General features: G+C 40.8%; 1 protein-coding gene across 19 annotated transcripts in view; it reads left to right on the top strand.

Moving 5' to 3' along the window:
* Nucleotides 1-26,488, top strand: part of Pard3 (par-3 family cell polarity regulator) — a 543,701-nt gene that overhangs the window by 194,165 nt on the left and 323,048 nt on the right. For 18 of the 19 annotated variants that reach the window (XM_027404768.2, XM_027404778.2, XM_027404773.2 and 15 more), the window contains exon 3: nt 9,221-9,401. In XM_027404768.2, coding sequence (XP_027260569.1) covers nt 9,221-9,401 — 181 coding nt within the window. Of the gene's footprint in view, nt 1-9,220; nt 9,402-26,488 lie in introns of those variants that run through there. The other variant, XM_035442766.1, reaches the window with a different exon arrangement.

Raw genomic sequence — 26,488 nt, forward strand, 5'->3', positions numbered from 1 at the left:
ACCAGAGATAATTTAAGCTAATGTCAAGGACATCTTCATCTATCCTGTGGAAGATACTAAAACAATGAATAGAGCAACAAACACTTCAGAAAATGTTTGAAGCTTCCCATCTGTGCCCCAGTGGATATTTAAAACCCATGCTCTGCTCTTTCCTTTTGTATGCAAATTAAACTGAAAGTCATTTTTGTAATGTAACATGGGGTTTAGATTTTATAAAAAAACATTGATTGGACTTTGATCTTTTGCTAATGTTGGCTCCTGTTTGTCAGCATGCACATTGACTATTCACTACGTGCCGTCTCCAACTTTCATTCAGAACTTTGAACAGAGTGTATGTTTTTGGTGCATCTTTTGGAGTTTGGAGACTGGATCTAAATGGCACTGGCTTATGTATCCTCAATCACCCTCCTGCTTCAGCCTCCCAAGCGCTAGTAGTACAGACTTGTACTACCCTTGATTGGTGCATTTGAACTTGAAAATAAACCATTTTTTCCTTTTTATCTTAGGTCACCCATTTTCTTTTTATCTGCCCATCTCCACATCTTAATAGAGTCATGTGAATCCCCTTTATCCTTTGAAGCAGTTAAACTTCTCTTTATTTTCTGGTCATGCTTTTAGAGGGAGCTGTGTTGCCAGTGGGTGTCTTGTTCAAACAGTGAACTCTGTACTTGCAGGATTTACTGACTCCCAAGTGAATTTCCCATATACATGGTAGGTTGCCTTGGAAACAGGCTGGTTTCTGCACTGACAGTGCTGTCTTGTATTAAGTTCAGGATGATGCTCTGCTGACCTCTGTTGCTTCATCTCAGGCCTGACACGGAGTCGAGATGTTTCTGTGACTTTGTCCTTATGAATGACTAGCTAAACAACAGCCTCGTTCTTCTTCCTACTTCTTCTGCTTTTAAACACAGCCCCTAAAACTTGGAATTAAATGTTTCTTCAGATTTCTCTTTTGGGGTGGAAAGTTTTTGAGCATCGATTGCCAAAAAACAAAGTTATAAAGTTCACAAGACTTGACTGGCAGGAGATTTCCATGACTTATCTCCTTCTCTCTTTATTTATGTTCATGAATAGACTGTAGACTGACTGACTTCTGGACTCCATGGAAGTCACCTTGCTCTCAGAGACCCCTAGTCCAAACTCCAGCACAGCCTGCCAAATGCAGCTTCCGGGGAGAACTCCGTAGTGAGGTGAACAAGGGGTGTCCTTGGCCAGCAAGACAGTGAAGAAGGGAAGTGTCACTGGCCATCGAGACAGGGAGGCCTTGGCTCTGTGATCTCTGCTAGTTTAAAAAGTAAAAGGAATAAAGTAAATTTTCCTAGTTAAGGATATCAGCTTTGGTTTTGTAATCTCTTGAAAGGGTGGCAGCACAGAATTCACTGTGAGGGAAAGTGGTGACCCAAAGAATTTCAAGTTGATAGTGTGAAGCAGAGTGTAGTTTGTTGAGAAAATGATTTAATGTTTGAAATTTTTAAGAAAAGGCTGGCATACTCATACTGAAGCATGAGTAATGAGAGGCAAACTCATGGAAAGGACAATGTATACCACATCTGTACCTGGCCTTAAGACAGCTATATTTTAAGAGTCTTAATAATAGCTTTGTATATGATTTTGTTGGTGTTTGAATTACATTGCTCAAAGGATTGGAAAGGCTAAATAATAATGTTTTGGTACACACTATAGTGTAGAGAATTCTCCTTCAGTGAATCAGATTGTGAGGTTTACATTATACAATACAATGTATAATGCAATCAGATTGCATTATACATGTTACAAATGGGTAAGGAATTCAGATAAACGAAATAGGTATATAAAAGTCCCATACATTCTTCCTACACTTAGGTTATAATGAAGGAAGAAATGTTTTGACTGGAAACATGGTCCATATTCTTGTTTGTGGAAGAATATATGCTGATGAGGTTGAACGTTAGCCTTCTACGTGGTTCTCTTGATGTTCTGATACTGTTATTTGAGGAATCTCTTAGTAACAGGAGAATTGTTCCTGCCTGCACTTGTTCAGTTGTACCCCAGAGTAAAAGGAGTTTTTCCTACATGTTTCTGGATTGTTCAGTGGTATAGAGATGGGGGCGTGGTCCTGCCTGGGATCATCATGGTACTGGGTTTCTAGATAGAGTATGGTGTAAGAGATGGGAATGCAGGATGACTCAGGTCACCACACTCCTGGGTTTCTGGATGGATCATCCCCATTGTGACATGGGCTTGTAAGTTCAGAGGGAGTGGAGGTTCTGACAAGCCTGAACTTGAAGGAAGCAGTAGCTTTTTTTTTTTTTTTGCCACGGAAGAAGGCTGCATTGTTAATTCAGTAGCTTCTGAAAGTTCATTAATGTCAAGACAGGGATTGTAGATGTTGGAAGTATGTCTTGTCATTGCATCATAGAAGAAGGTCTTCAGAAGCTGTGTGTGTGTGTGTGTGTGTGTGTGTGTGTGTGTGTGTGTGTGTGTGTGTGTTTAGGATTATCCTGAGATAAGTTAGATTAATAGCATAGCCTATACTGTCCTCAACACATTGGGTCTAATGTATTCTTTTCCTATACCCCAGCTTTTTGGCAAGTTGAATTTTTAATGACATGCCTTCCTCTCTTCCCCCTCCCTCCCTCCTAAGTTCCATAAGTGACACCAAGCCACACTATTATGAAGTTGGGATTGTTTGCAATTATTTTGTTGGCCAACAAAGTTTTAGGTGGTGGTCTCAAAGTTGTATTGATTGGCCTTTGGTTAATCAAGAGACTCCTAGCTAGAGGCTTTTGGAATCCACAGTCTGTGGCCCATTGGGTCTTAGTTGGTGTGGGAGGTGTCCCAGGCAGGGGGATAAGAACATGGGCTACTGGAGGTAGCTCAGTAGATTTGACTCACAGTCCTTCTCATTTTACTAAATCTCTGGACAACCCATCTCCCTGGTCTTCAGTTTCCTTTTCTGTTAAGGACAACTGTTACACCCCACAGGAGGTTTCAGCTTCATTTCCTTGTTATATGTTGATCTGAGGGTTTTTTCTAGCAGACTTCCTTAGCCCTTCTGTAGCCTTCCTTTCTGTGACCCTTAAAAACAAAAACCTTATTTGTGTGTAGAACCAAAATGCACCAATTGAGGTTTTTTTTTTTAGTCTTTTGTATTTACAATGTATATGTACTACCATGGTATAATTCGATGAGGACCACTAGTTATGTGCTTAGTATGTTCTTTACGTGTCACCATTAGTTTCTTCTTTCTGCCAGGAAACATCACCATAATCCAGTGGCTTCATGTGGTGAGTGCTTATTCACATGTGGTTATGGATGGTAGAGAGGTGATGCTATTAGCATTCATTGGCTCACAGCTCTCACTATTAATCTAATCTTACAAGCCAGTGGTCAGTATCTTTGTCCATCATCACCGATCTCCAGCTAAAGTCTGGGGAGATTGTCTATTGTTTCACACTCCCTTGATTGGATTATCTCTGTGTTTCCTGTTCAGTAACTTACATCCTACTGGTAAGATGGCGTTGGTCATGGCAGGTAACATTAACTACTCTGTGAGATGTGAGACATGGATAGTTTTGGTGGGAGGCCATTGGTTGTAAGAAGCGTTTGGTTGTAAGAAGAGGCCTATAACGTAATAGCTGCCCTCTGAAGAAGCCTGAGCTGCTTGCCCTTAAGGGCGTTGTTCTGGATCTAGCCACTCTGCTTTTGGCCACTCTGGTCCATGTACTTGTTCGGCTTTCTGTTCATTATTTTACTTATCAGAGTAGTTTGCAAACATTTTCATGTGGTGTATCCTTACCAGGTCCTGGTGTTTCTGGGAGTTAGGGTAGTTTGACCTGCAGCAAGTGGGAAATGCATGGCAGTGGGTAGGGTGTGCTTACATTTGACTTATCCCATACTTATCCTAATTCAGCCTGTCTTTTTTCCCCATCACACTTGTCAGATGCAAGGAACAGAAGAGAGGTTAGCTAATAACTATTGCAAGTGAACCTTTGGAATAGTTAAGAATAGGTGCTACTCTTGCATAGGACTCCAATTCCTTGCGCCCATACTAAGAGGATGGCAGCCACCTGTAACTCCATATAGAGGGGATCTAACACTTTCTTCTGGAATATAAGGGCGTCTCTACTCTTGTCCTCACCGACTCTCCAGAAATGGGTAATTAAAGAAAAGAATCTCAAAGTAAATCTCAAAGAAGGACCTAGTTCATGGATAGTGAAGATTCCATCTGTTAAAATACGGAGTTGAGTCACGTCTTAGAAACTTAAACTACATTTCTTTTACTTTTTGAAGGGTGTGCAGGGAGTTTGAATCTGTGGTGTTTCTATGGAGGTCTCGTTTTCTTTTGCTGTGTTTCTATATGTATTCTTGTAGAGTAGCTTTTCTAAAATTATAAATCCTTCCCAAATTAACACAAAATTACTTCATGTCTGCACCTGGCACTTAAAGTTTGGTTTAAAAGAAAGCTGTAAAATTGTATGTTATTGGCACATTGCAAATCACCAACTGTGAATCTTCCACTGAAATTCACATAGCATTTATTCACAACACAGTCCAGATTTCTTAATCCTGTGTTTTCTCAAAATGCTGGAGATAATTATTGAAACTAATATATGTATAAGCACTTCCATGTTTGGCATTTAAAGACTTGTTTGTAATTTTCCATCTCCATTTTCAGTAGGCAGAAAGGACTTGATTCTTGAGAAAAGATCTCATAGTTAATAACAAACCTGAATTTCAATTATTTCCAATTAAACACCAAAATGTCAAAATTTGATAGCTTCAAAATACATATTAAACTATACAGCTTGTACAAAATGTGATATTTAAATTGATGTAGAAATCCTGTGTTCTGATGAACAACTCAAAATGGGTGTTGTAATTTATCAGGGTTACAAATGTACCTTTGAGTATCCTTATTTGGATTTAAACCTTACAGTTGAATGATAGCAGAAGGAGGCATCCCTTGTCTGGAGGGTCATAAAGATATCACCACATACCAAATTGGATCTGCTGCCTTTTTTTATAAATCAAGTTTTATTCAAATAGAACCATGTTCATTTCTTCACATGTTTCTTTATGCTTCTCTTATGCTATCAAAGCAGAGTAGAATCATGATAGATACCATTTGGAGCATAGCTCTAGAAGAACTTATCACTTTTCAAAAAGAGTACACTGATCTCTGTTGAAATGAGATTTCTGTGCCTCCATTGTAGGGGCATTTACTAGTCATGCCAGGTGAATAGGATTTAATGACATTTTCTGAAAACTTGGAAGTACACCCATATTTTCCTTGTTTTTGTAGTTGTTAAGGATATCATTTTCATTGCTTATTACAAGATGGAGTGACCCAAGTTTTCATTCTACTTTGCTTTGTTCTTGCCAGGTAACATCCAGTTGGATTAATCAGTTAATTACCTATTATATCCCAGCAGAGTTCCACGCTTCCTGTTTCTCTGGATGCCTCTGTGACATGATAATAGAAATAGTATTTCTTCAAGGTGACAAAGCTGTCTAAGAAATGAGGAGATGCTGCTCATAATTTTTTGAGTGTGCCTTCTGTCTTTTAATGACAGAGTGTTGACATTGCAAAATCTCAGTGGTAGGACAGGTGGTTCCTTTGGGCCACAGCCACGGTTTTCCCAGTCTTGGAGAGCCACTGAGCTGCTGGACACCTTGGTAGAGCTCAAAGAACTGTGCTGTTATGAGAGGAGCCAGAAGGAAATCTTTCACAGTACTTTGTGACTACATGTAACACTCGAAACTTCAATTTATTTGAGATAATTATAAATTTCATAAAAGTTGGGTAATAGCTACCAGAGCCCTTCACTAGCTCCTTAATCTCCGCATCATCTATAACCAGAGGCAATTATTGTCACTATAAACCAGCCTGAATCTTACATGTCAGCTGATTTTCAAAGTTCATTTAGATCTTGCCTCTCTTGGTTAGAATCTTTTCTGGCCCTATACCTGCGGAGGATCCTATCACATGGATTTCTTGTTTTTCTGTGGTTTCCTATTTACCTGATTTTGTCATTCTCTCTTGATTTTCATGGCTGTTGTACTCTGAATTTGAGTAATCTGTGTTTTGTGGAATGTCCTTCAGTTTAAGCTTATCTGACTGGTACTTTATGATGAGTTGAGGTAACACATGTTTGGCAGAAATAGCAGCCACATAAATGGTATTCTGTCCTTGGGGCTGGCGTTCTTATCACTGTTGGTCTTATGTATGGAGAGTTGTACCTGCCAACTTTCCCTACTGTAGAGTTAACTTACTTTTCTTCCTTTGGTTGAAATATATACTATGGGATACCTTCAAGACAGGCAAATGCATTGCTTCAATTTCTATTCTTTCCATGAAGTCCAACATCCATTGGTAGGTTTTATCTGTAACAATAATTTCTGTGGATTTCCTAATGATAACTTTTTTCCAGTATTCCTTATTCATCCATTGTTATTTATCTATCTATTTATTTTTGACACTGGGTTTTTTATAGCCCACACTGGTCTTCAACTTACTCTGTAGCCAAGGACAAAATGTACCCATTTTGGGAGGCCTTTTGAGATAGGCAATATCCCCTTCTCATCATCTTTTTACCTGTTAATGTTGACATCTCTTGGTAGATTTTCTGTGACAATTATTTCTATGAGTGTTCCCAATGATAACTTATATTTCTGTTGTTTCTTATTTATTTGCATTCATTCATTCATTCATTCATTCATTCATTCATTCATTTCCTTGTAAGATAGTCTCACATAGCCTAGTCCAGTCTCCAACTTGCTGTATAGCTAAGGATGATCTTGAATCTGATTCTCCTGCCTCTCCCTCCCAAGAGCTGGGATTATAGGCTTTTGTCACAATGTGTGATTCATGCAATTCTGGGAATGAAACTAGGGGCATTGAGCCTTCAGACAGACCATCTACCAAATGAGCCACACCCCAAACCCACTACTGTCTTCATTATTTGGATGCTACAGTGGAAGACAGCTGTCAGCTTTTTACCATTATTTAAACCATCACAGATTCACAGATATGTTGTTTATTTGGCAATTATGACCCCCTGGTGGAATTATTTAGTTGGCCGTAATTTGTCCCATATTTGATTGTGAGGATAGAGGGAATCAAGTTTTTATCTTCTTCCCTATGATGTGCCTCTTTTGTCTTCTGAACACTGTCTCACTCTCAGCATCACTAGGTATCACACTCAATGTGTGTTTTCTCTGTTCACCTTTAATCCACTATTTATTCAAGATGCCTTGTCATATTTGTGAATGACATTAGAAACCTAGCTCTGGGCATGAGGTGTGCTCACTGATGAGGTGCCATTGCTTCTTAGTGCTGGGACAGCTCAGAATAGAGCTAGGATATTTATATGTCTCCTCATGGTATCAACTCTCATCTACACCATCTGTCCACATGCCTGTACACCTATGTCCATGCACCACAGCATGCTCTTTCTAACAGTCTGCCCATTAGACCACAGTCCATCTAGGAATTTTTGTCATCCCGGGTGAGATCATAGCATAATGCTTTTCTCATTTGTTGGTATAAAAGAACCTACTACATTGCCAGTCATGTAAAATTATAGCAATAAATTATATATAGTACATTTTTATCATTATTGTTTAGTAAGTATATTATGTCATAGAAAAGCTTAATGTTCCAGTATGCCTTGCTATGCCAACAATGGCCGCATATATGTATTGATTAATAGCCTCCATCTAGTGATTGACCTATTCATCCAGGCCAGTAAGTGTAAGTATTCTCTGGGATTCTATGTATGGTGTTATACCAGCAGTGTTGCTCAGGGTGACTTATTCACAGGAGCTATGAGTTTGTGCTGAGCCCTAATTCCAGTCTAACACCACAGAGCTCATCACAGCATCTCCTTTTCTGAAGCTGCTGTTTCTGACAGTGAGAATATTGGCTTTTACCATCCAAAATATTTTCACGTTTTGTTCATTCCTGATATGTACATTTGTGTAGCCGAGTGGGAGTTGCTAAGCTGTGTGCATGTTTGAAGCAAATTGACTCCCTGGAATACGGTGTTTACATGACTGTTCTTTTATATTTAGTTTTATGTTAAATAATGGAAATAGTGTTTTTGCTTTTGGTGTGGTTTTTTTTTCTTTTCTTTTTTTCCACAGTGAATCGCGATGGTTTCTGTTTCATCCCATATGCTATGGTCATGTATTTGTTTGTAGAATGGTCAGGATTGCCTGTGCCATTGCTGTAACCTCAGTGTCTTTGCTTCATATTTCCACCCTTTTTTATTTCAGTTACTTATTTGTGTTTTAGGTAATGAATCACAGTTCTGCCTTTGACAGGTAGAGCTATTCAAAAGTGTGTCCTTTCCTCCTTATTGCCATCATCTATTCCCCTCCCCTCTTCTAATCAAACTCATTCCTGTAAATGACTCATTTCACTAGTCCTTAAGTTATGCAGCAATGAGGAGATTGTGTGTCTTTTAGTTTCCTTTTCCTCATATATGAAGTGTAGCATATATAGTGTGTAATCAAGTATACACACAGGTACACACATGCACACAACACACAGATACATTCACATAGACACACATGCACACAACACAGAGAAACACACACACACACACACACACACACACACACACACACACACACACACACACCTTGGGTTATAGCTTAATCGTAGAGTATCTGCCTAGCATGTAGGAGAGCCTGATTTCAGTCTCCAGCACAACAGAAAAGTGGATGTGGTGGCTCAGTCCTATAATCCCAGTACTTGGGAAATGGGATGTGAAGGCAAAAAGATCAGAACTGAAACATCATCCCTAAATGTAGCAAGTTGTAGGCCAGCCTGGGTGACCTGTGATTCTTGTCTTAAGGGAAAATAAAGAAAAAAGGAAAAGAGGGAATATATCCATATATGCATGTACTTGGGTTCTCTTTGTACTTAGCAGCATACCCTGTGTAAAAAAAGGTTTACACTCACTCCTACCCTAGCATTCTGGCATGCCACCGTGTCTTACTGTGTTTTTACCCATGGGATTTTAGATATGAAACCCACTTCCTAGACATGTGTGATTGGTGTATCAGGCCTCAGGGAGACAATGTTTTACTGAGGTCTTGCTTCCTTCAAAGCTAGCATTCTTGGATACATTGCTGTCAGTATTTCCCCCTTGGTTTGTCTTAGTATGGTGGAGTATTTGGTAGTTATTTTGAGGCCTTCATTCACAAGTGTCCCTTTGTCTGTCATTTCCAGCTGGTAGCAGTTTATGATGAGCAGGACCCCCACCATGGAGGAGACGGTACCAGTGCCAGCTCCACCGGAACCCAGAGCCCAGAAATATTCGGCAGTGAGCTGGGCACCAACAATGCTTCTGCTTTTCAGCCTTATCAAGCCACAAGTGAAATTGAGGTCACGCCTTCAGCCCTTCGGGCAAGTAAGTGAGAGCTTTCTGTTTTCTGCATATTTCATCTTAATTTTCTGTCTCTGCTTCTAAAAATGAAATTCTTTGTGCTTATCAGACATTGGATACATTTTGATCTGGGCCAGTATCTTTTACCCAAGAAGCCAGTAGTTATGTACCTGTTCATAGACAGGCTTAGTTTTGTCTGTAGTCCAGATTTTTGGTTGCTCCCTAAGGATAAATGAAGATAGACTGTCAATAAGCTACCCAGCCTTGTCTTTATGGATAGAAATGACCAAAAATTTCTCATAGTCCATTCAGTTATAGCCGTGACTTACAGAGCATATATTTCATGTGAACAGCTAGCAAGTAAGAGACCACTGCACTGAAGTCACCGGTGGGGTTTTGCTGGAGAAGCAACTAGAACCTCAAGGAAAGTTAGGGAGACAGAGCCTGTGAGGAGTAATAAGCCCCTAGGAATTCCAGTTTGAAGGGTCCCATAACCAGTTCCAGGAAACTTTACTCAGGAAAGGTACAATATTTATCCTAGAAATTATACTCGTTAGTAAAATTTCATAGCTGAGCCATTGTTAGCTGTGAAAAGGTGTTGAGGTAATTTACCATGTAGGTAAAGCATGGTGACATACGCCTGTAATCCTGCTCTTGGGAGCTGAGGAAGGGATTCTGTGAGCTGAGTCATAACAGGACCCTGTCTCTTCCACATTTCTTCCCAAAAGAAATAAATATGTTTTTATGCTCATTTATCTTAGGCATCTCTGTTTAAGATCCTTTCTTTTCTGTCAGAATGAATACCTGGTCTTGTGTGGCTTTACTGACTGACAGTCTTTGGTTGGCCAATTTTTTTCCTTAAAACTGATTAATCATATGTAAAACCTGGCATAGGTAATTATTTAGAAAGTGTATTTGTTCTCCTTGGCTGTATTCTAATTCCTTCTTTGCCTCATTGGTGGTGGTCTGTAGCATTTCAACAACTTGCTTCTACATGATTGTAAGCTACATGCACTTTTGTTGCTTGTTCCTTGCTTTTCGTTTTATCTGTAGTCAACCAGGAGTTTAAAACATGCAGGTAACCTGAATCTGAGTCTAAAACCCAGAGTCTAAAATACAAAGAGAGGAAAGATGAAACATTACTATAATTCTCTCAGAGACTGCAGAAAATGAAGGAAACCTCCATGGGAGGAGGGGGGAGGGATGGGAACAAGATAAAATAAATAACAAACTCTAATATTCTTGGTTCCCAACCAAGTCTTGTTTCTTGCTTTATTTATTCTTAAAGTCTGTATTTATGTGTTCTTTGGCACTTTCATACATGTTTACAATGCAACCAGTAATATGTCATCCTTAAGTCTTTCCATTCTCCACTCCCCCACACCCCTCAACCTCAGCACCCTCCCACAGTCATGTTCCTTGGTCTTTCTTCTCCCCCTTTTCCCTCCTCCTTTCGCTCCCTCTGTCCTCCCCTTCCCTCCTCCTTACTCTCCCCATCTTCCTCTCCCTCTCTAGTACAAAGCTCAATTAATGCTGCCTGCTAGAATGTTCACTTTATCTTCTGCAGCTCTTGTGCAAGTAGTCACAGTTGCAGGGAGTTCATGAGTGCTACGGCCAGGTCATGTCCTGAAGATAGCACTTCACGTCACTCCTCTCCATTTTCTAGCCCTTCAGTTCTTTCCACTTCATGTTTACTACACTACTATAAGTCTGTGCATCAGGGCTGGAAATACAACTCACTTGGATGTCATGTGCCTAGCATTTATTAGGTCCTCAATTTGGTCACTGGCACAAACAAAACGTGTATATAAGGAAAACAAGCAAAACACACCAAGTTAACATTGAATGAAGGCCAACAGGAAGCTGCTATGAAGTTGTATTCTACATAGGAGTAGATGTCCTGAAAGGCACGCTGTGGGATGTGTTATCAGAGTTATACCTGCATGTAGAACAATGCTAACCAATTCCTTCAACTGTTTATACCCTCTGGACCACAGGAGACCCAGATACAATGAAAATGTTTTTAAGTTTGGAAAAGAACAGCCCGCCCCATCTCCCCTTTGCTCAGGATATTCTCAAATGACTGCCCCTTTAGCCGCCCTGCTAGCTTAAGATCTATATTACTTTTCCCAGCTGGACCATTTCTTCATTACAGTTTGTGCATATATAAACAAAGATATTTCAAAACAATTTAAGAATTTGGAAACAACATTTGGTTACTTCAAGGATATGTTATCTAAACAGCCCTCAGCTAGATGTGTTGGTATGCTTTTGCCATCTGGCATTTGGGAGGTGGAAGCAAGAGGATCAAAGGTTCAGGATCAGCCATGTCAATGCAACAAGTTTGAGACCACTTGGGCGCTGCTTGAGGCCCTGTGTCTTCGTGTGAATGCCATATACATGTGGATTCATGTGCCATAGCACACATACACATAGGTGAGGGGACAGGTTTCTGGAGTTTGTTTTCTCTGTACCTTTTTGTGGGTTTTTAGAATTGAACTCGTATCACCAGGCTCACACAGTAAGTGCTGTCAAGGCTCAGCTGCTTGGGCCAGCCTGCCTTTCCCCTTTTTGATCTCAGGTTTTTCCTTATCTAAGAATATAGAGATCTATTTAAAGATTTGTTCAAAGATAGAGAAGACAAGGATCTTTGGTTTAGAGATCTAGCCTTTAACATTAAGCTGATATTAGCATGCTTTTTTTTTTTTGGATCTGATTTAAATATACATCGAAACTATGGTACTATTCTATTCTATTGTATTTCCTTTTGAGTTGTTAAAGCATGGCATACAAATGCTATTCTCTGAATTTCAAGTAATTGCCTCCTCTCGGAGTAAGCTCCATTCAGCATCCAAAGCCCTTCCAGTTTTGTTGTGGATGCAATCTGATTATTACATGTTGACAAGGTCATATATCTATTAATTGGACTGGAGATGGGATACAAAATTGCTGTAATTATTGTAATTTTCTAGCTAATTGCAGGGTTGGTAGTGAATATTTTACTTCTGCATAATGAAAACCAGTATGCCATCAGAAGTTGTTTTATAGGGCATGAGACATTTTGTTTTATATCTTTGGTGATTTTTGCCCAACACGTATCGATCCATCCCAGATGCCACTGTGCTCATGGGCTCAGGGTGAGTGGTTCTTATACTCTATCCATTCTTTTATTTTCTGCACCACTGTTATTGTTTGTTTATAAATCAGAGCATTCTCCTTTCAGGCCTTTAACAAAGGTTGGATGATCTGCCAATGGGAAGAGAACTCTTGTGCCTCTTATCTTAACCTGTGACCCGCTTGAGATACTCCCTGACATTTTAAAGAAGTAGATTCTTTTCGTTTATGGGTTCTGCTTTTGAGTTAGGAATGATGTTTGTTATTGGTGTGCTTGCTTCATGCTATAATATGGGCTTATATAATATGCTTGCTCCTGTACTTTACTGAAGCTAGGCTGGCTTCCCCCGGTGGAAGCCAAATTGACATTTTAAAAATAATGGTATGTACAAAAAGTGATTGGGTTTTTGAGGTGTGTGGGAGAGGGTGCTGTGTTAACAAAGGGCTTTTAGGAGCTCACGATAGAGATGGTAAGAGAGGGATGATGCCTGTTCCCTGCTGAAATATAAACTGGAGGAGCAGGTGAAAATTGCCAAACCTAATGAGCAATTTGGCAGATGAGACGGGCTGTCAGGCAATGGCAGCTAGCTGCCTGCACCACATTGTTTGTTCCAAAGGATGACGTTTAAATACCACAAGGAAAAATTATCTTTTCCTAGTGATACTTGGCATCACAAAGAAGTGTGCTTCACTTTTCAGATTTCAAATTAACTATCGGCAATCAATATATGATAATTTAGGTTGTAGAGTATTTTTATATTTGCCCAAATCACGTGCTTCATCTATAAAAAATGAATAAAATACATTTGCCCACTTTAGAACCCGAGACATATCCCATACAGGTCAGACAGACATGGCCACTGCTTCACTAGCTGGTAGCCTCTCATCTGTGGTCATCCCACTGAAACACTCCAACGTCACATTGCAGCCTTATCAGGGTACCGTGCTGTGGGTACCCGGGAAACATCTAGACATGTATACATGGGCCATCTCTCCCACTGAGGCTGTAGACACTGTGCTGTTTGAAAGACATTTGAAGTTCACAGGCTTTTTAAGTATGCAGTTTGTAGGAAAATTCCCACATCACTTTTCCGATTTGTGCCACTTGGCAACAGGCTCAGTGAGTTAGTTAAAATAGTTTAGGTCTTTAAATCTAAGAAAAGAAGCATTGTTGATAATGTATGGTAACACACATTGTCAACACCCCCAAACGTCTTTATTGGTTTATTGCTGCATTTCCAATACTTGATTTGAATGCACCTTTGCACTTCCTGACTGTCATTAGTTTTTCTTAGTTTTTTTTTTTTTAAATAGAAAGAATATTAGGGTCTTGCTTTTATTTATGTCTGTGAGGAGCACTTTTTCTTATTGCTTCAGTTCTGGGGTTCAAACCCATAGCCTTGTACATTCTTAGCATGTGCTCTTCCATGGAGCTACTCACCATTCTCAGAGCACTTAAGTTAACACACACACACACACACACACACACACACACACACACACACACACACACTTTTTTTTATGATTTAAGTTAGATTTATTGTTACCTTTATTGCCTATAATCTAGAAGATGCAATTTTATTGTGCCTTTGCAAACAGGATACATCTCTTAAAAAAACTGATCAAAAATTTCCATACATATAGCTCTATATGATAGATTACAGTGTAGGGAGACACCCTAGCCCCGCCCAATAGTCCTGGGACAGGTACCAGGTGGACCCGGGACTCGCCCATAAGGGCGTGGTGAAGGAAAGCCGGGGTGACGTAAGGGAGCTTCTAAAGGAGCTGCACGTGGGGACCCTGGCCCCTTTTGTTCTGGCCGCGCTTGCTGGGTTCTATAACCTAGCTCTGGCCTGTGTTTTGCCTTGGTGTCTTCTTGAATAAAGAGACTTTAATCAATAGATTACAGTGCAACACTATTCATAATTATATAAACACTATAGAACCCAGGAGCATGGAGTAAGCCAAAGAATAGAATCCTGAGCCATCTGAGCAAGAGATGAGCTGATGAATTCTTAGTGTAGTTAGAAAATATGGTGAAGAAATACATGCACACTGCAGTCATGAGTGACAGGGCCGACAGTGGTTGCTTGCTAGCTATGGTAATGGTGAATTTCCATACATGCACACTCACTCATGCTCCTGTTCCTGTTTGCTTCCTCTTCCCCGCCATCCCAGTACATTCACTCCAGCCCCTTCCCAGAAGAAATGTTCAGGCACTACATCCTACAGAACCCCACACCTGCCTGGCTGTGAGTAGCTTCAGACTGCTACTAATAAAAGTGTAGGTATCCACCCACACCATGGAACGAAGCACGAGTACAAGCATGAGTCTAGTTGCTTTTTGCCTCTTTGGAAGTAAATGAAGCATATGCCTGCTACAGCTTAAAAACACCTTAAAAATTTTTCTCTTGCTACATCTTGAAGTAAAATTAAGAGTGGAAAATTCACCCTAAGACTAACTGTTTCATATGCTACTCAAATACATTTGCCACTCTGTTTTTTGATATCTACTCAATTATAGTTCAATGAAAAGTTCATGAAGCTTGTACCTGCTTATGGTGAACACTATAGTACCACATACAACCTGTCAGCTGCAGGGTTATGAAACATGGAGCTTTGTATGTGGTCCTTGCTACATGTTCCCTCTGTGTGTTCCCCAGTACCACAGTATTATATTTTTACCAAAGATAATGTACAGACAGTTCAATGGTGAAGAGTATTTGTTTTGTCTTTACCATACACATCCTAGAGATGATCTGAACAATCCATGTCTCCACACCTTCCCTGAAGATAACCTGAGTCAGCTGACTAAACAGACTGACAGCATGGCTGACAGTCTACTTTATGAGAGGTTGAGCTGGGAAACCAGAGGGCTTGTGTAGTCTACCAGCAGCTTGAATTGTGCAGATAAACCAAGAGTTCTTGCCTTTTGATATGCACTGTCCCAAAGGCTGACACCACCGAGGTGGAAACATGGAGTCTGAGCTGCACAGCCTATGGGACTGGCTACCTGGAGAGGACGATTGGGGGGGGGGTATCCTCATCCCCACATAATTTGGTGACACACACACCTCTTAACATATGTAAAGATATTTTCAGTGTGTCTGATCAACAGCCCAATAGCCCAAGAAATATTGTCTTCTTGTGAGTTTGTGTGCCCCATATACACACATGTAAACTTTGGCCTTGTAGACCGTTCTGGTCCCCATCAGGACAGACTGACCTAGTGAAATCCAGGTCATGATTGGTATCTTCATGGTCCTGACATGTATTCCTGAGATGAACCGTTGGTTTCTTCAGAAGTTGCTTTTGGAATTCGAGGCAAGCCATGTAGAACTGACCCTTGTACAGAAAGCACTCTCTTGTTCTACGTCTGCTATAGGAGCATGTTCCCGGATTCAGCCTTTTAATGGGACTGTACTCAATATGTCTGACTATAATCTCTGTATCAAATGCAGATATGGTTATTTACACCTGAAAATCTGCCATGTTAGTGTTGCCATAGCTATGTTAAGAAGTATTGTTTAAATCAAAGGTAAGAAAGCTGGTTTTGATGGCAAAAAGAAGTACGCTGTTACATATTAAACAGTAACTACATGAAAATGTAGACATTGCATAGAGTGAATACGCAAAGTTTCTTTTTGTTTTCATCACGCATCACACCAAGTGCTCAGTCCTTTTTTTTTTTGTATTCTCTCCCATCCCACACATGTTGTGGATTATTTTGTTAGTTTGAAAGCCTGGAAGATAAAAATCTCCTTTTTCTCTGCTGCCCTTGATATAGCTCACTTTTTTTTTTCTTCTTGATGGTATGTTTGCATATTCATGTTTCTAAAAAAATATTTTTAAGCAAGGTCGGGGGTGGCAGTGGAGGCACAAGCCTTTAACCCCAGCACTCGAGAGGCAGCGGCAGGCAGATCTCTGTGAGTTCAAGACCAGACTACAAGACTTAGTTTCAATACAGCCTCCAAAGCCACAGAGAAACCCTGTCTTGAAAAACAAACAAATAAATTAATAAAATTTTTGAACACCAGGAATAGTTTTGTATCCTGTTTTATTTGATCCTGTTTGGCTCTTGTGGCTGGCTGGAGGTGTCTCTTCTATCTCAGGGCCATTGAGTCAGTCCCAGTGACTGGGTATTGATGAGGGAAAGAAAGTCTTTATGCATTTGATGTTGTAACCTCCTCCACTTCTAGATGTAAGTAAGTAACTGCCTCTGGGGGATGGCATTTTAAAAGATGAAAATGTCCCTTAAAGTCAAAGTCATTTTGTTTTTAAATTATTTCTATTGATTTTTCAATTATTTGTAAATGTATGGCCTACTGTGGGAGTGAGATTTCCATCCTGACACCACCAAAGATAATCAGTGTCCATTACTGATCAAATTGTTTATTCTAGCTCATGGATTCATTTCACAGCTACCTCATCCTGTGTTCTCACTGTGAATCATGGCAGGAGCATAATGTGAATGCTTCATGGCTGCTAGGAAGTAAAGTAAAAGGGGTTGGTGCTTCCTTTTTGCAGTCTCTGCTTCTAGATGGTTCTACCACTTCCTGGAAGTGCTGGTAAACCTCAACTCATGGCTCCTGGGGGACATTTCTCACCCAAACTGCAGCTCCCACAGACAGACCATCTATCTCTCTGCTCCACAGAGCCTTATGATGGCATGGCCGCAAGTGAATGCAGAAGTGTGGGTGAGCCGTAGGGCGCTTAGACACTCTGCAGAAAACCCAGTGATTCCTACTGTTCAGAAATTAGACACTTGTAATAAAGATCTTTCTATGTTCTGGGTTTGATATGTTCTTCGACATCTTCATACTGACAATTGAAAACTGAGCTTAATCTAGAATTTTATAAGGGAGGTCTGTGCTTTGCTACCTCCCTCCCTGAGGTTTTTGCCTCTTGCTGTAAGTGCAAACCATTGGCCTCATTTGTCCTTGAATCTCATCACACTGTGAGTTTCCTACACTGGCCTCCTCCTTCCCATACTCTCTGAAAGGTCTGGAATGTATCTGCATCCTACACATCTGTCTGTTCTAAGGTTTCACAGCTGCATTCCTTTGTTTCCTCAACCTTTTCTTTCTTTTGTTTTTCTAGGCAGGGTTTCTCTGTATAGCTATGACTGTCCTGGAACTCGTTCTATAGACCAGGCTGGCTGGCCTCTCTCTGCCTCTGCAGTTCTGGGATTGAAGGGATAAAACAGTACACCTGGCTTCAGTGTGAATTTTCAACTTTTTCTTCTCTTTCTTTCTTTCTTTCTTTCTTTCTTTCTTTCTTTCTTTCTTTCTTTCTTTCTTTCTTTCTTTCTTTCTTTCAAATAAATTTATTCTTTTATTTTTACATCCTGGCTGCAGTGTCCCTTCCCTCCTTGCCTCTCAGTCTCTCCCCCACATCCTGACTCTGTCTTCCCCCAATATACTCCTCCCTTTCTGTTTAGGAAAGGGTAGGTCTCCCATGAGTATTAACAAAACATGGCCTATCAAAGTTGCAGCCTGACTAAGCACCTTTAAGGCTCCCTATGGCCAAGTATGAGGAGTAGCATCCCAAAAGCCAGTAAAAGATTCAGAGACAGCCTCTGCTTCTATAATCAGGGAGCCTGCATGGGGCTCACCTAGGCACTCTGCATATATGTTACAGTTGTGTAGCATGGTCCTCTTGTGGGACTCCTAACAGTGGGCAACTTTTCCTTAAGTGTGAAATGGCAAACACAGCTGTCACAGGACAAAGTTGCCACCTTGCAGTTCTACCTCTGTCCACTAGGTGTCTTTTTCTTGCTTTTGTAGTAGTAGCCTGTCAATTTTACATATGTGTGGATATCAATATCCTAGTATTTAGATATACACACTGTAAACACACTCACAAATGTGTTAATATCTAAGTATATACACATAGCTGATGATCAGGTTATGTATGGAAAGATTTTTAAAGTATCCAGGAAATAATTTTTTAAAAGTTAATTCTCATGTTTAAAGATGGAAAATTACAACTGGATCAGTAAGGGCAGCTTGGGCTAACAGTAATCTGGAAAAGACCCTGACCGAAGGGCGTCTCAGAGCTCTCTAGGTTATACAGCCTATTATCACACTTAATTAAAATGTCATTGTGGGCCGTGGCTGATCCATTGGCTAATTTGTTATTTAAATCAGCTGGAGCCATATTTATTTTAAGTATAGAGTTTGTGATAATGAATTGGAAAAGCATATTATGTTGCTTGGCAGTGATGTTCCAGCCTGAAGATTTATGACTTAGTACAAGGCAAAGCAGCTGGTGATTTAGTTAGATTAAGTAGTACATGGGCATCTAATAAGGATTTATATTAGCTGAATGGTTACAGTTATCTTTTAACTGGAACAAGTAAGTTGGGAAAGGGAGACAGAAATAAAGTCCCTGATGGATCAAAACTCAGGAGTGCATTCCCGTTCTGAACTCTGCACTGGGTTTCTGATCTGTAGGCAAGGTTAAGGAGGACCCTGCAGCTTTCCTGATGAGGAGTCCGGTGGTTGTTTTGGCCAGAGAAGTGATCTGCTCTTTGCTCCTCTTCAAAGGGAGTTTTTCTTTTTCTTTTTTCCTCTTCTAAATTGATAGTCCTATGTATATGCTTCTTGATTTTTTCATGTGAGGTAGGGTCTCATGTAGCTCATGCTGGCCTTGAATCCATCATGTACCTGAGGCTGACCTTGAACTGGATATCCTCCTGCCTCCACCTCCGAAGTGCTGGGATTATAGGTATAGGCCACCATGCCCTAGTCTATGTTTTTGTCTATAGATACATACTTGTAATAAAAAAGTTTAAATTAGACCCAGTAAGACACTGTCTCAGTTACTGTTTTGTTGCTGTGAAGAGACACCATGACCAAGGCTACTATTATAAAAGAAAGCTTTTAATTGAGGCCTTGCTTACAGTTTTAGAGGGTTAGTCAATGATCATTATGATTGGAAGCAGACAGGCAGCAGCTGAGTGATTTACATCTTTAACTGTACATAGGCAAGCAGGCAGAGAGAGAAAGGGCAAGAAAGAACCTCGGCCTGGTATGAGCTTTTGTTACCTCAAGCCTATCCCCAGTGAACCACTTCCTCCAAAAAGACCACACCTCCTAATCCTCCTCAAACAGTTCCACTCCCAGGTGGAACTAAACATTCAAATAAGCCTATGGGAGCCATTCTCATTCAAACTTCACGGACACGAACAGTAATTAATAATAACAATTGCAACAGTGTGATGCAACAACATTTATATGAAGGTTGTTTCTGTGTCCATATACCTTGTTGTCCTCTCTTCAGTCCCTACATCAGTTATTTTTCTTCTTGCTTTGGGGGGAGAAAAAGCTGACAAAAAGCAACTTAAGAAAGGAAGCATTTATTTTGGGGTACAGTCCATCATGAAGGGGAAAACCATGATGGCAGGAGTGTGAGACAACTAACTGGTCACGTTCTATCTACCGCCCATGAGCAGTGAGCAGGCTGGAAGTGAGTCTAGCTATCAGACTTCAGGATCCCCTTATTCCCCCATCCTGTGACATTCTTATCCCTGGAAGGCTTTATTTCCTACAGGTATTTTATAACCTTTCAAAATAGAGCTACTACTGGGGACTAAGTGTCCAAATACATGATCCTTTGGAGGGGATGTCCTATCTAAACCACAATATTCCAGACCTATAAGAGCTAGCAAACAAAGCACCCATAGCCTGAGTGGCAATTACTGTATTCACAGTTTAATATCTTAGAGCAGGGTTGGGAACACCACTTCTTTTGCATGCATGTACCCATCCAATCACAAATGGTAGCAGATGTAATCTCTAGGTTCTTAAACATGCTAGACAAATGTACCCATAGAATTCCCTCAGCCCTGCTGCATCTGTGGAACTATTTTCCTTTCTATCCACCAGTGAGCATTTGACATTGGGACATTGATGGGCTGGTCATTTGAAATATGTCAGCAAGGAGAATAATGGGCATGAGGGCTAATCACAGAGTGTTTCACTTACACTTTGTTTTATTTAGATCAGGACAATGGAGCAATATTTTACAAAAATATAATTCTGACCATTATTATGTAATTCTGTTTGATTGATAAAAATACTCTAGCAAGAATGTTCAGTTTTTAGCTTGTTTGCATAATTAGAAAAATTTCATGATAATTACTCACTTTTATACTGTGTGAAATTTTGATTAGGAAAATTAGGCACAGGCTGTGCATACTGAACCCATGGGGCAGTTTCACTATCACCGTCTGCAGTTCACACTCTCCTCCTTTGCTTCCTTGTTGATCCTGTGAGCTAAGCAGCTGGGCATACTTCCCTTTGCTAACCTCTGCCTCAGCTCCTATTTTTCACCTAGTCCAGCCGTTTCTACTTTTGGCTTCTTAGGATGAAGAAGAAACCTAGTAAATATATTTACTAGGTTTTTTTTTAATTTTAATTTTTTTAATTGAAGGTTTTTCTTGACCATAGCTCCTTTTCCTAGTTTGTTCTACATGTGGCTTTTATTTTGTAGCTAACTATGTGCATATCTCTAGAGCATGATGTATTTTGTATAGAAAGTGCTCAGTGGGAGAGGCAGAATCACCTGAGGCCTGGAGGTCAAGGGCAATCTCAGTAGCATAGGGAGACCCTGTCTCACAAGGAGCAGTAAGAACCCTGCTTGCTTGTCTCAGTGCCAGCTGACTTGGAGTTCCACACTGCTGAACTTCCTCTCAGCTCAAGAGACTAGCAGGATAATGGTGTCCTTGACCCAAGATTGTGAAACATCAATCAACCACCGATCATGTCTATCAAGATGGCACCTAGATGATCTGTTAATTTCACTGACCTAATCTCTTAAACATGGATCATTATTTTTTAATATGGAAGAGTTGCTTAACAAGGCCTTCCACTGGACACTGTTGTTGTACATTTCATTTTTTATACATTGTCTGAGACTTTAAATTTATATGGAAACTTCACCAGTAACCTTTTTTTTTTTTTTTTTTTTTTTGAGGCATAACCTGGCCTCTGACTCTGTAGATGACCTTGACCTTGAATTTCTGATCCTCCAGCATGCATCTCCCTTATGCTGATAGCCCTGTGGAGCTGGGGTTGGAGTTGGGGCTGTGAGAGCGATTGGCACTTACCAGCTGAGCTACAGCCCCCATGCACAGCTATGTCCCTGCATCTGTATCTCGAATTAACTGGGGCTCATGTACCAGCTCTGTTAGCACAGGCAATTGAGACTTTTAATTAGGAAATCCACCCTCTGAAAGCTTGTCTCAGAGAGGTTCTTTCCTTATAGTCAGGCCCTCTGACTACATTCACCCTGGACATTATCAAGGCATATAAAGTGCCAAATTTGTGCTCAGCCTTTATGGCTTCAGAGAGGTTGAGTTTAGCTATGGGCTTATATTTGTGGCTACTGTTCCTTACCAATAAAGAAACAATACCAAATAAACTGAGTACATCAGAAATGAAAGTATTGATGAGCATTTCCTGTGAGTTGGGACTCTCAGGGGACTTCTGATGAAGTGTCAGGGTTACTACAAGGCCTCCTTGCCTACAATTAAAGTATCTAGCGTTTCTTCCAGGCTTGTCTGCGATTGGAATTCCCATAGCCTTAGGCTCCCCAAAGCTAGGCTTATATGTCATGTGCTGCTTAGCCTGTGTTACAGTTTTGGTTTTGTATCTTTGTTTTGTTTTTTAAGGCAGAATCTCTTATATTCTATGTTGGTCTCCAACTCTAGCCAAGGATGACCTTGAATTTGACCCCTTCCTTTTACCTCCCAGTGCTGGGCTTTCAGGCATGCAGTATTCACCTGATGTATTTGGTGCTGGGCATCAAACCGACACTTTTTGTGTGTCCTATTTTGCTAAAATTTAGAGCTAACTTGTGTCTTAACTCTTTGTATCCCATTCATTGTACCCTGGGCCTCTCTGAGTTTCTGCCTTGCTTAGTAAAACTCCTCTGCCTGCCTGGAGACCTGGATTTACTCCTTATACTACTTCCTGGAGGCCAGAACTGTCTGGATAGTGTCTTATTTGGTGTGACTTGAGAAGAGGGCATTCGTCAAGGTTTTGTGGGTCTGTTGGTATGCTGGAGGTTTAATGACCATATTTCTGAAATCTAAAGCAGTCTGTGCTGAGCACCACCGAAGTAGACCTGTGCGGACGTGAACAACAGTTCTATGACTTATCCATTGTTCAGATGCCAGAGCTATAACAAGTACAGAGGATGGTGAGATTCAGTTTTGAGTGCCTTTGTTTTAATATATAGTTGGATGTTTATGCCCCTTAATTTTAAATAATGACTTCATATAAATAATCAGTTCCTGACAATTTAATAATTCAGTGATATAAATTAGTCTAGAAATCTCATGCTGAGATCACAGATCTTGGGTTTAAAGTTGGTACAGTTGGTTTCTACAAACCATTCCAGTTTTGAGGTATCTGGACTAAGTTTAGCATGTATCAGTGAGGGAGGGGTGTGGAGGAGAGACATATTAAAGGTGAATGAATAGATGGATGGCTGAGTTACTGATAATGAGACATTCATTGGGTAAAGAAGGTAAGGAAAACAATGTTCCAACAAGCACCACTACCGGTATCAGCACCTCCCCTCCTTCACATTGCTTCCTTTTACATTGCTCCTGACACGCCAAGCCTACATAGTTCTTAGGTTGTGAGGATGAATGTGAACTGGGATATAAAGGTACCTGTGGCTGTTCTGGGAATGTGTCAGCTGGTGCATTCACTTCATGAGCTCCAAGTGGTGGGCGGCAGATTTTTCCCTGATGAGAAGCTGAAGAAGTCTCTTTTCCTTTAGTTGCTCATTTCTAGTGATTCGGCTGTCGTATTAAAATATTTAACTTGGCTTGTAGTTATTTGATTGAGTAGAGATGTGTTTGCCTGCAATGGCCTCCGCTGCTGGTGTGTTCTGAACAGTTCTCATGATTAAGTCTTAAGATGCCGATTACTGTTGCTTCTCAGTAGACTGTCTCCTTGCTCTCTTAGGAATGCAAGCATAAAAGGAGTGTGGTTTGTCAAAACATTGTCTAATCTTTGCAAATCTATTCCACTTGGGGCATGGTAATTTGTAACCACAGTTTGTTTTAGAGAGGTTATAAAACCAGAGATTTCAAAGGGTTTTGAGTTTGGGGACATTCTCTTTTCATCAAAGAAGAGTAGTATTCGATGCCTGGCCTCCTGGGAATCATGGGATTTTTAGTTGAAAGTTGATTGCTTGGAATAAATTCCTTCTAATTAACTTTTTGCCATGTATTTTTTAATCCACTATTTCTTGGATATTAGAGTCAGTTCATATGTTATTATATTATTATTGTTATTATTTGAAATAGGTCTTGTATATCCCATGCTGGTCTTTAACATGCTGTATAGCCACAGATGACCTTGAACTCCTGTTACTTGTTCCTCTCTCTCTCTTGAATTCTGGGATGACAGGCCAGTACCACCACACTCAGTTCAAATGGCACGTGTAATCGAACCCAGGACTTTGTGCATGTGAGGCAAGTACTCTACCCGCTGAGATACTCCAACCCTGTCTCCTGCTAATTGTGACACATCAAAGTTTATTGCCCTTTGTATAAATACGTAGTTGATGTATTACAAACCCAAAAATGTTGTTAGTATCATTCTAGTTGATAGATGCATTTTTTTGTTTGTTTGCTTATTTGATAAAATACCATAGCTAGAAGCAACCGTTAGAAGAAAGTGTTCATTTTGGTGTATGGTTCCATAGGGAGGGCAAGGCCTGGTAGCAGTCAGAGAGGTCATATCTCCACTTATAAGCAGGAAGCAGGGAAGGAGAGAGAGAGAGAGAGAGAGAGAGAGAGAGAGAGAGAGAGAGAGAGAGAAGAGGAGGGAGGGGAGGGAGGGAGGGAGGGAGGGAGGGAGGGAGGGAGGGAGGGAGGAAGGGAGGGAGGGAGATGAGTCCACAGTCTGGAAATGGGGCAAGGCAGTAAATTCTCACAGTGGGCCCCAGGTGATATACTTTTCCCAGCAGTGTTTTACCAGCTACTCAAACAGTGCCAACCAACTGCCCAAGTGTTCAAATATCCCCACCCATGGGGGGTATTGTTTATTTAAACTGTACCACATATTGATGTCTAAAATAACAATAAGTCTTTTGGAAATTAAAAAAAAATGTGGGAAAGAAAAATGTAATGTTAAAAGTGTGAAAAAGGAAAGGCATTTTACCCATATCTGGTCAGATCTGGACTTTGAAGCTCCTGAGAATGGGAGAAAATTTGGCACTGTACATCATTACCAGTGTGCTTTCTCAGACTCCTGGAGACCTGCATGGACTGCAGCCCACCAACCAGCCTGCTGGACTCTTAGGGTACATTTTTTCCTTTTAATAATAAGTCTTAATATGTAGCCCAGATTCACCTCTGATTTTGTATCTATAGCTTGGAGTGACCTGGAATTTGGAATCCTTCTGCCTCAGTTACCAGTGCGCTAGCATTAAAGGTCCATGCCCAGAAGCCCAGCTCAGAGTTTTGTTAATGGCAGTGTTGTTTAAATTTTCTTTGATTTTTATGTGTTTATGGATAAAGTGCTGTGACCTCCTCTGTTGTGTTTAACAACCAGCAAGAGACTCTAGAGGGCTGGATTTAAAACAAAACAAAACAAAAAAGCAAGAAGCATGTCCAAATGAACTGAAATAATAAGAATATCCTCACTGGCATACGTCTTGGAATTCACTTTTCTCACAAATTATCAACTTGTTTCATAGTAGCTTTCATGCCTTCTGTTAATTAAGGTTTTATAGAGCAAGTATATATGAAAAGGGAATGCATACATATGAAACCAGAGACCCAGGTCACAGGGTTGCATATTTATTTTCTGGGACATTTGGGTCACAGGGTTACACACCAGTTCACTAGGACACCCAGGTCACAGGGTTTCACACCAATTCACTGGTAAACCAGGTCACAGGGTTTCACACCATTCACTGGGATACCCAGGTCACAGGGTTTCACTGTACCAATTCACTGGTACAGCTAGGTCACAGGGTTTTTACACCATTCACTGGGACACCCAGGTCACAGGGTTTCACACCAATTCACTGGGACAGCCAGGTCTCAGGGTTGCCCACCATTCACTGGGGCACCCAGGTCACAGGGTTGCCTACCATTCACTGGGGCACCCAGGTCACAGGGTTGCCCACCATTCACTGGGGCACCCAGATCATAGGGTTGCCCACCATTCACTGGGGCACCCAGATCACAGGGTTGCCCACCATTCACTGGGACACCAAGGTCACAGGGATTCACACCAATTCACTGGGACACCCATGTCACAGGGTTTCACACCATTCACTGGGGCACCCAGGCCACAGGGTTTCACACCAATTCACTGGGACACCTGGGTCACAGGGTTCGCCCACCATTCACTGGGGCACCCAGGTCACAGGGTTTTACACCAATTCACTGGTACAGCCAGGTCACAGGGTTACCCACCATTCACTGGGGCACCCAGGTCACAGGGTTGCCTACCATTCACTGGGGCACCCAGGTCACAGGGTTGCCCACCATTCACTGGGACACCAAGGTCACAGGGATTCACACCAATTTACTGGGACACCCACATTACAGGGTTTCACACCATTCACTGGGGCACCCAAGTCACAGGGTTTCACACCAATTCACTGGGACACCCAGGTCACAGGGTTGCCCACATTCACTGGCTATTAGCACCATTCTCATGATGCTGATTGATGGCCTCTGAGGAAGAAATTGCAATGTTTCTCCCTTGCTTTACTATTTATTATTATTATTACTTACATTTTATTGTTTATTTCCTTAGTTTACCAGTCATCAAGAAGTGAATCATCAGAAAAACACTTGTAATATTTAACTGCAGCTACTAAATTGATGGCTTTCACTGAGTTACTCCATCAGTTCACCCAAGTTCCTAAGTGTTTCTCTGAGAAGGTTGGTTAGATGACAATATTGAGTGTCTCATAGGACTGCAGTAACATTCTGCGTGGATTGAGGGCTTTCATCA

Source organism: Cricetulus griseus, chromosome 3, assembly GCF_003668045.3.
Source record: "Cricetulus griseus strain 17A/GY chromosome 3, alternate assembly CriGri-PICRH-1.0, whole genome shotgun sequence".
NCBI classification, from domain to species: Eukaryota; Metazoa; Chordata; class Mammalia; order Rodentia; family Cricetidae; genus Cricetulus; species Cricetulus griseus.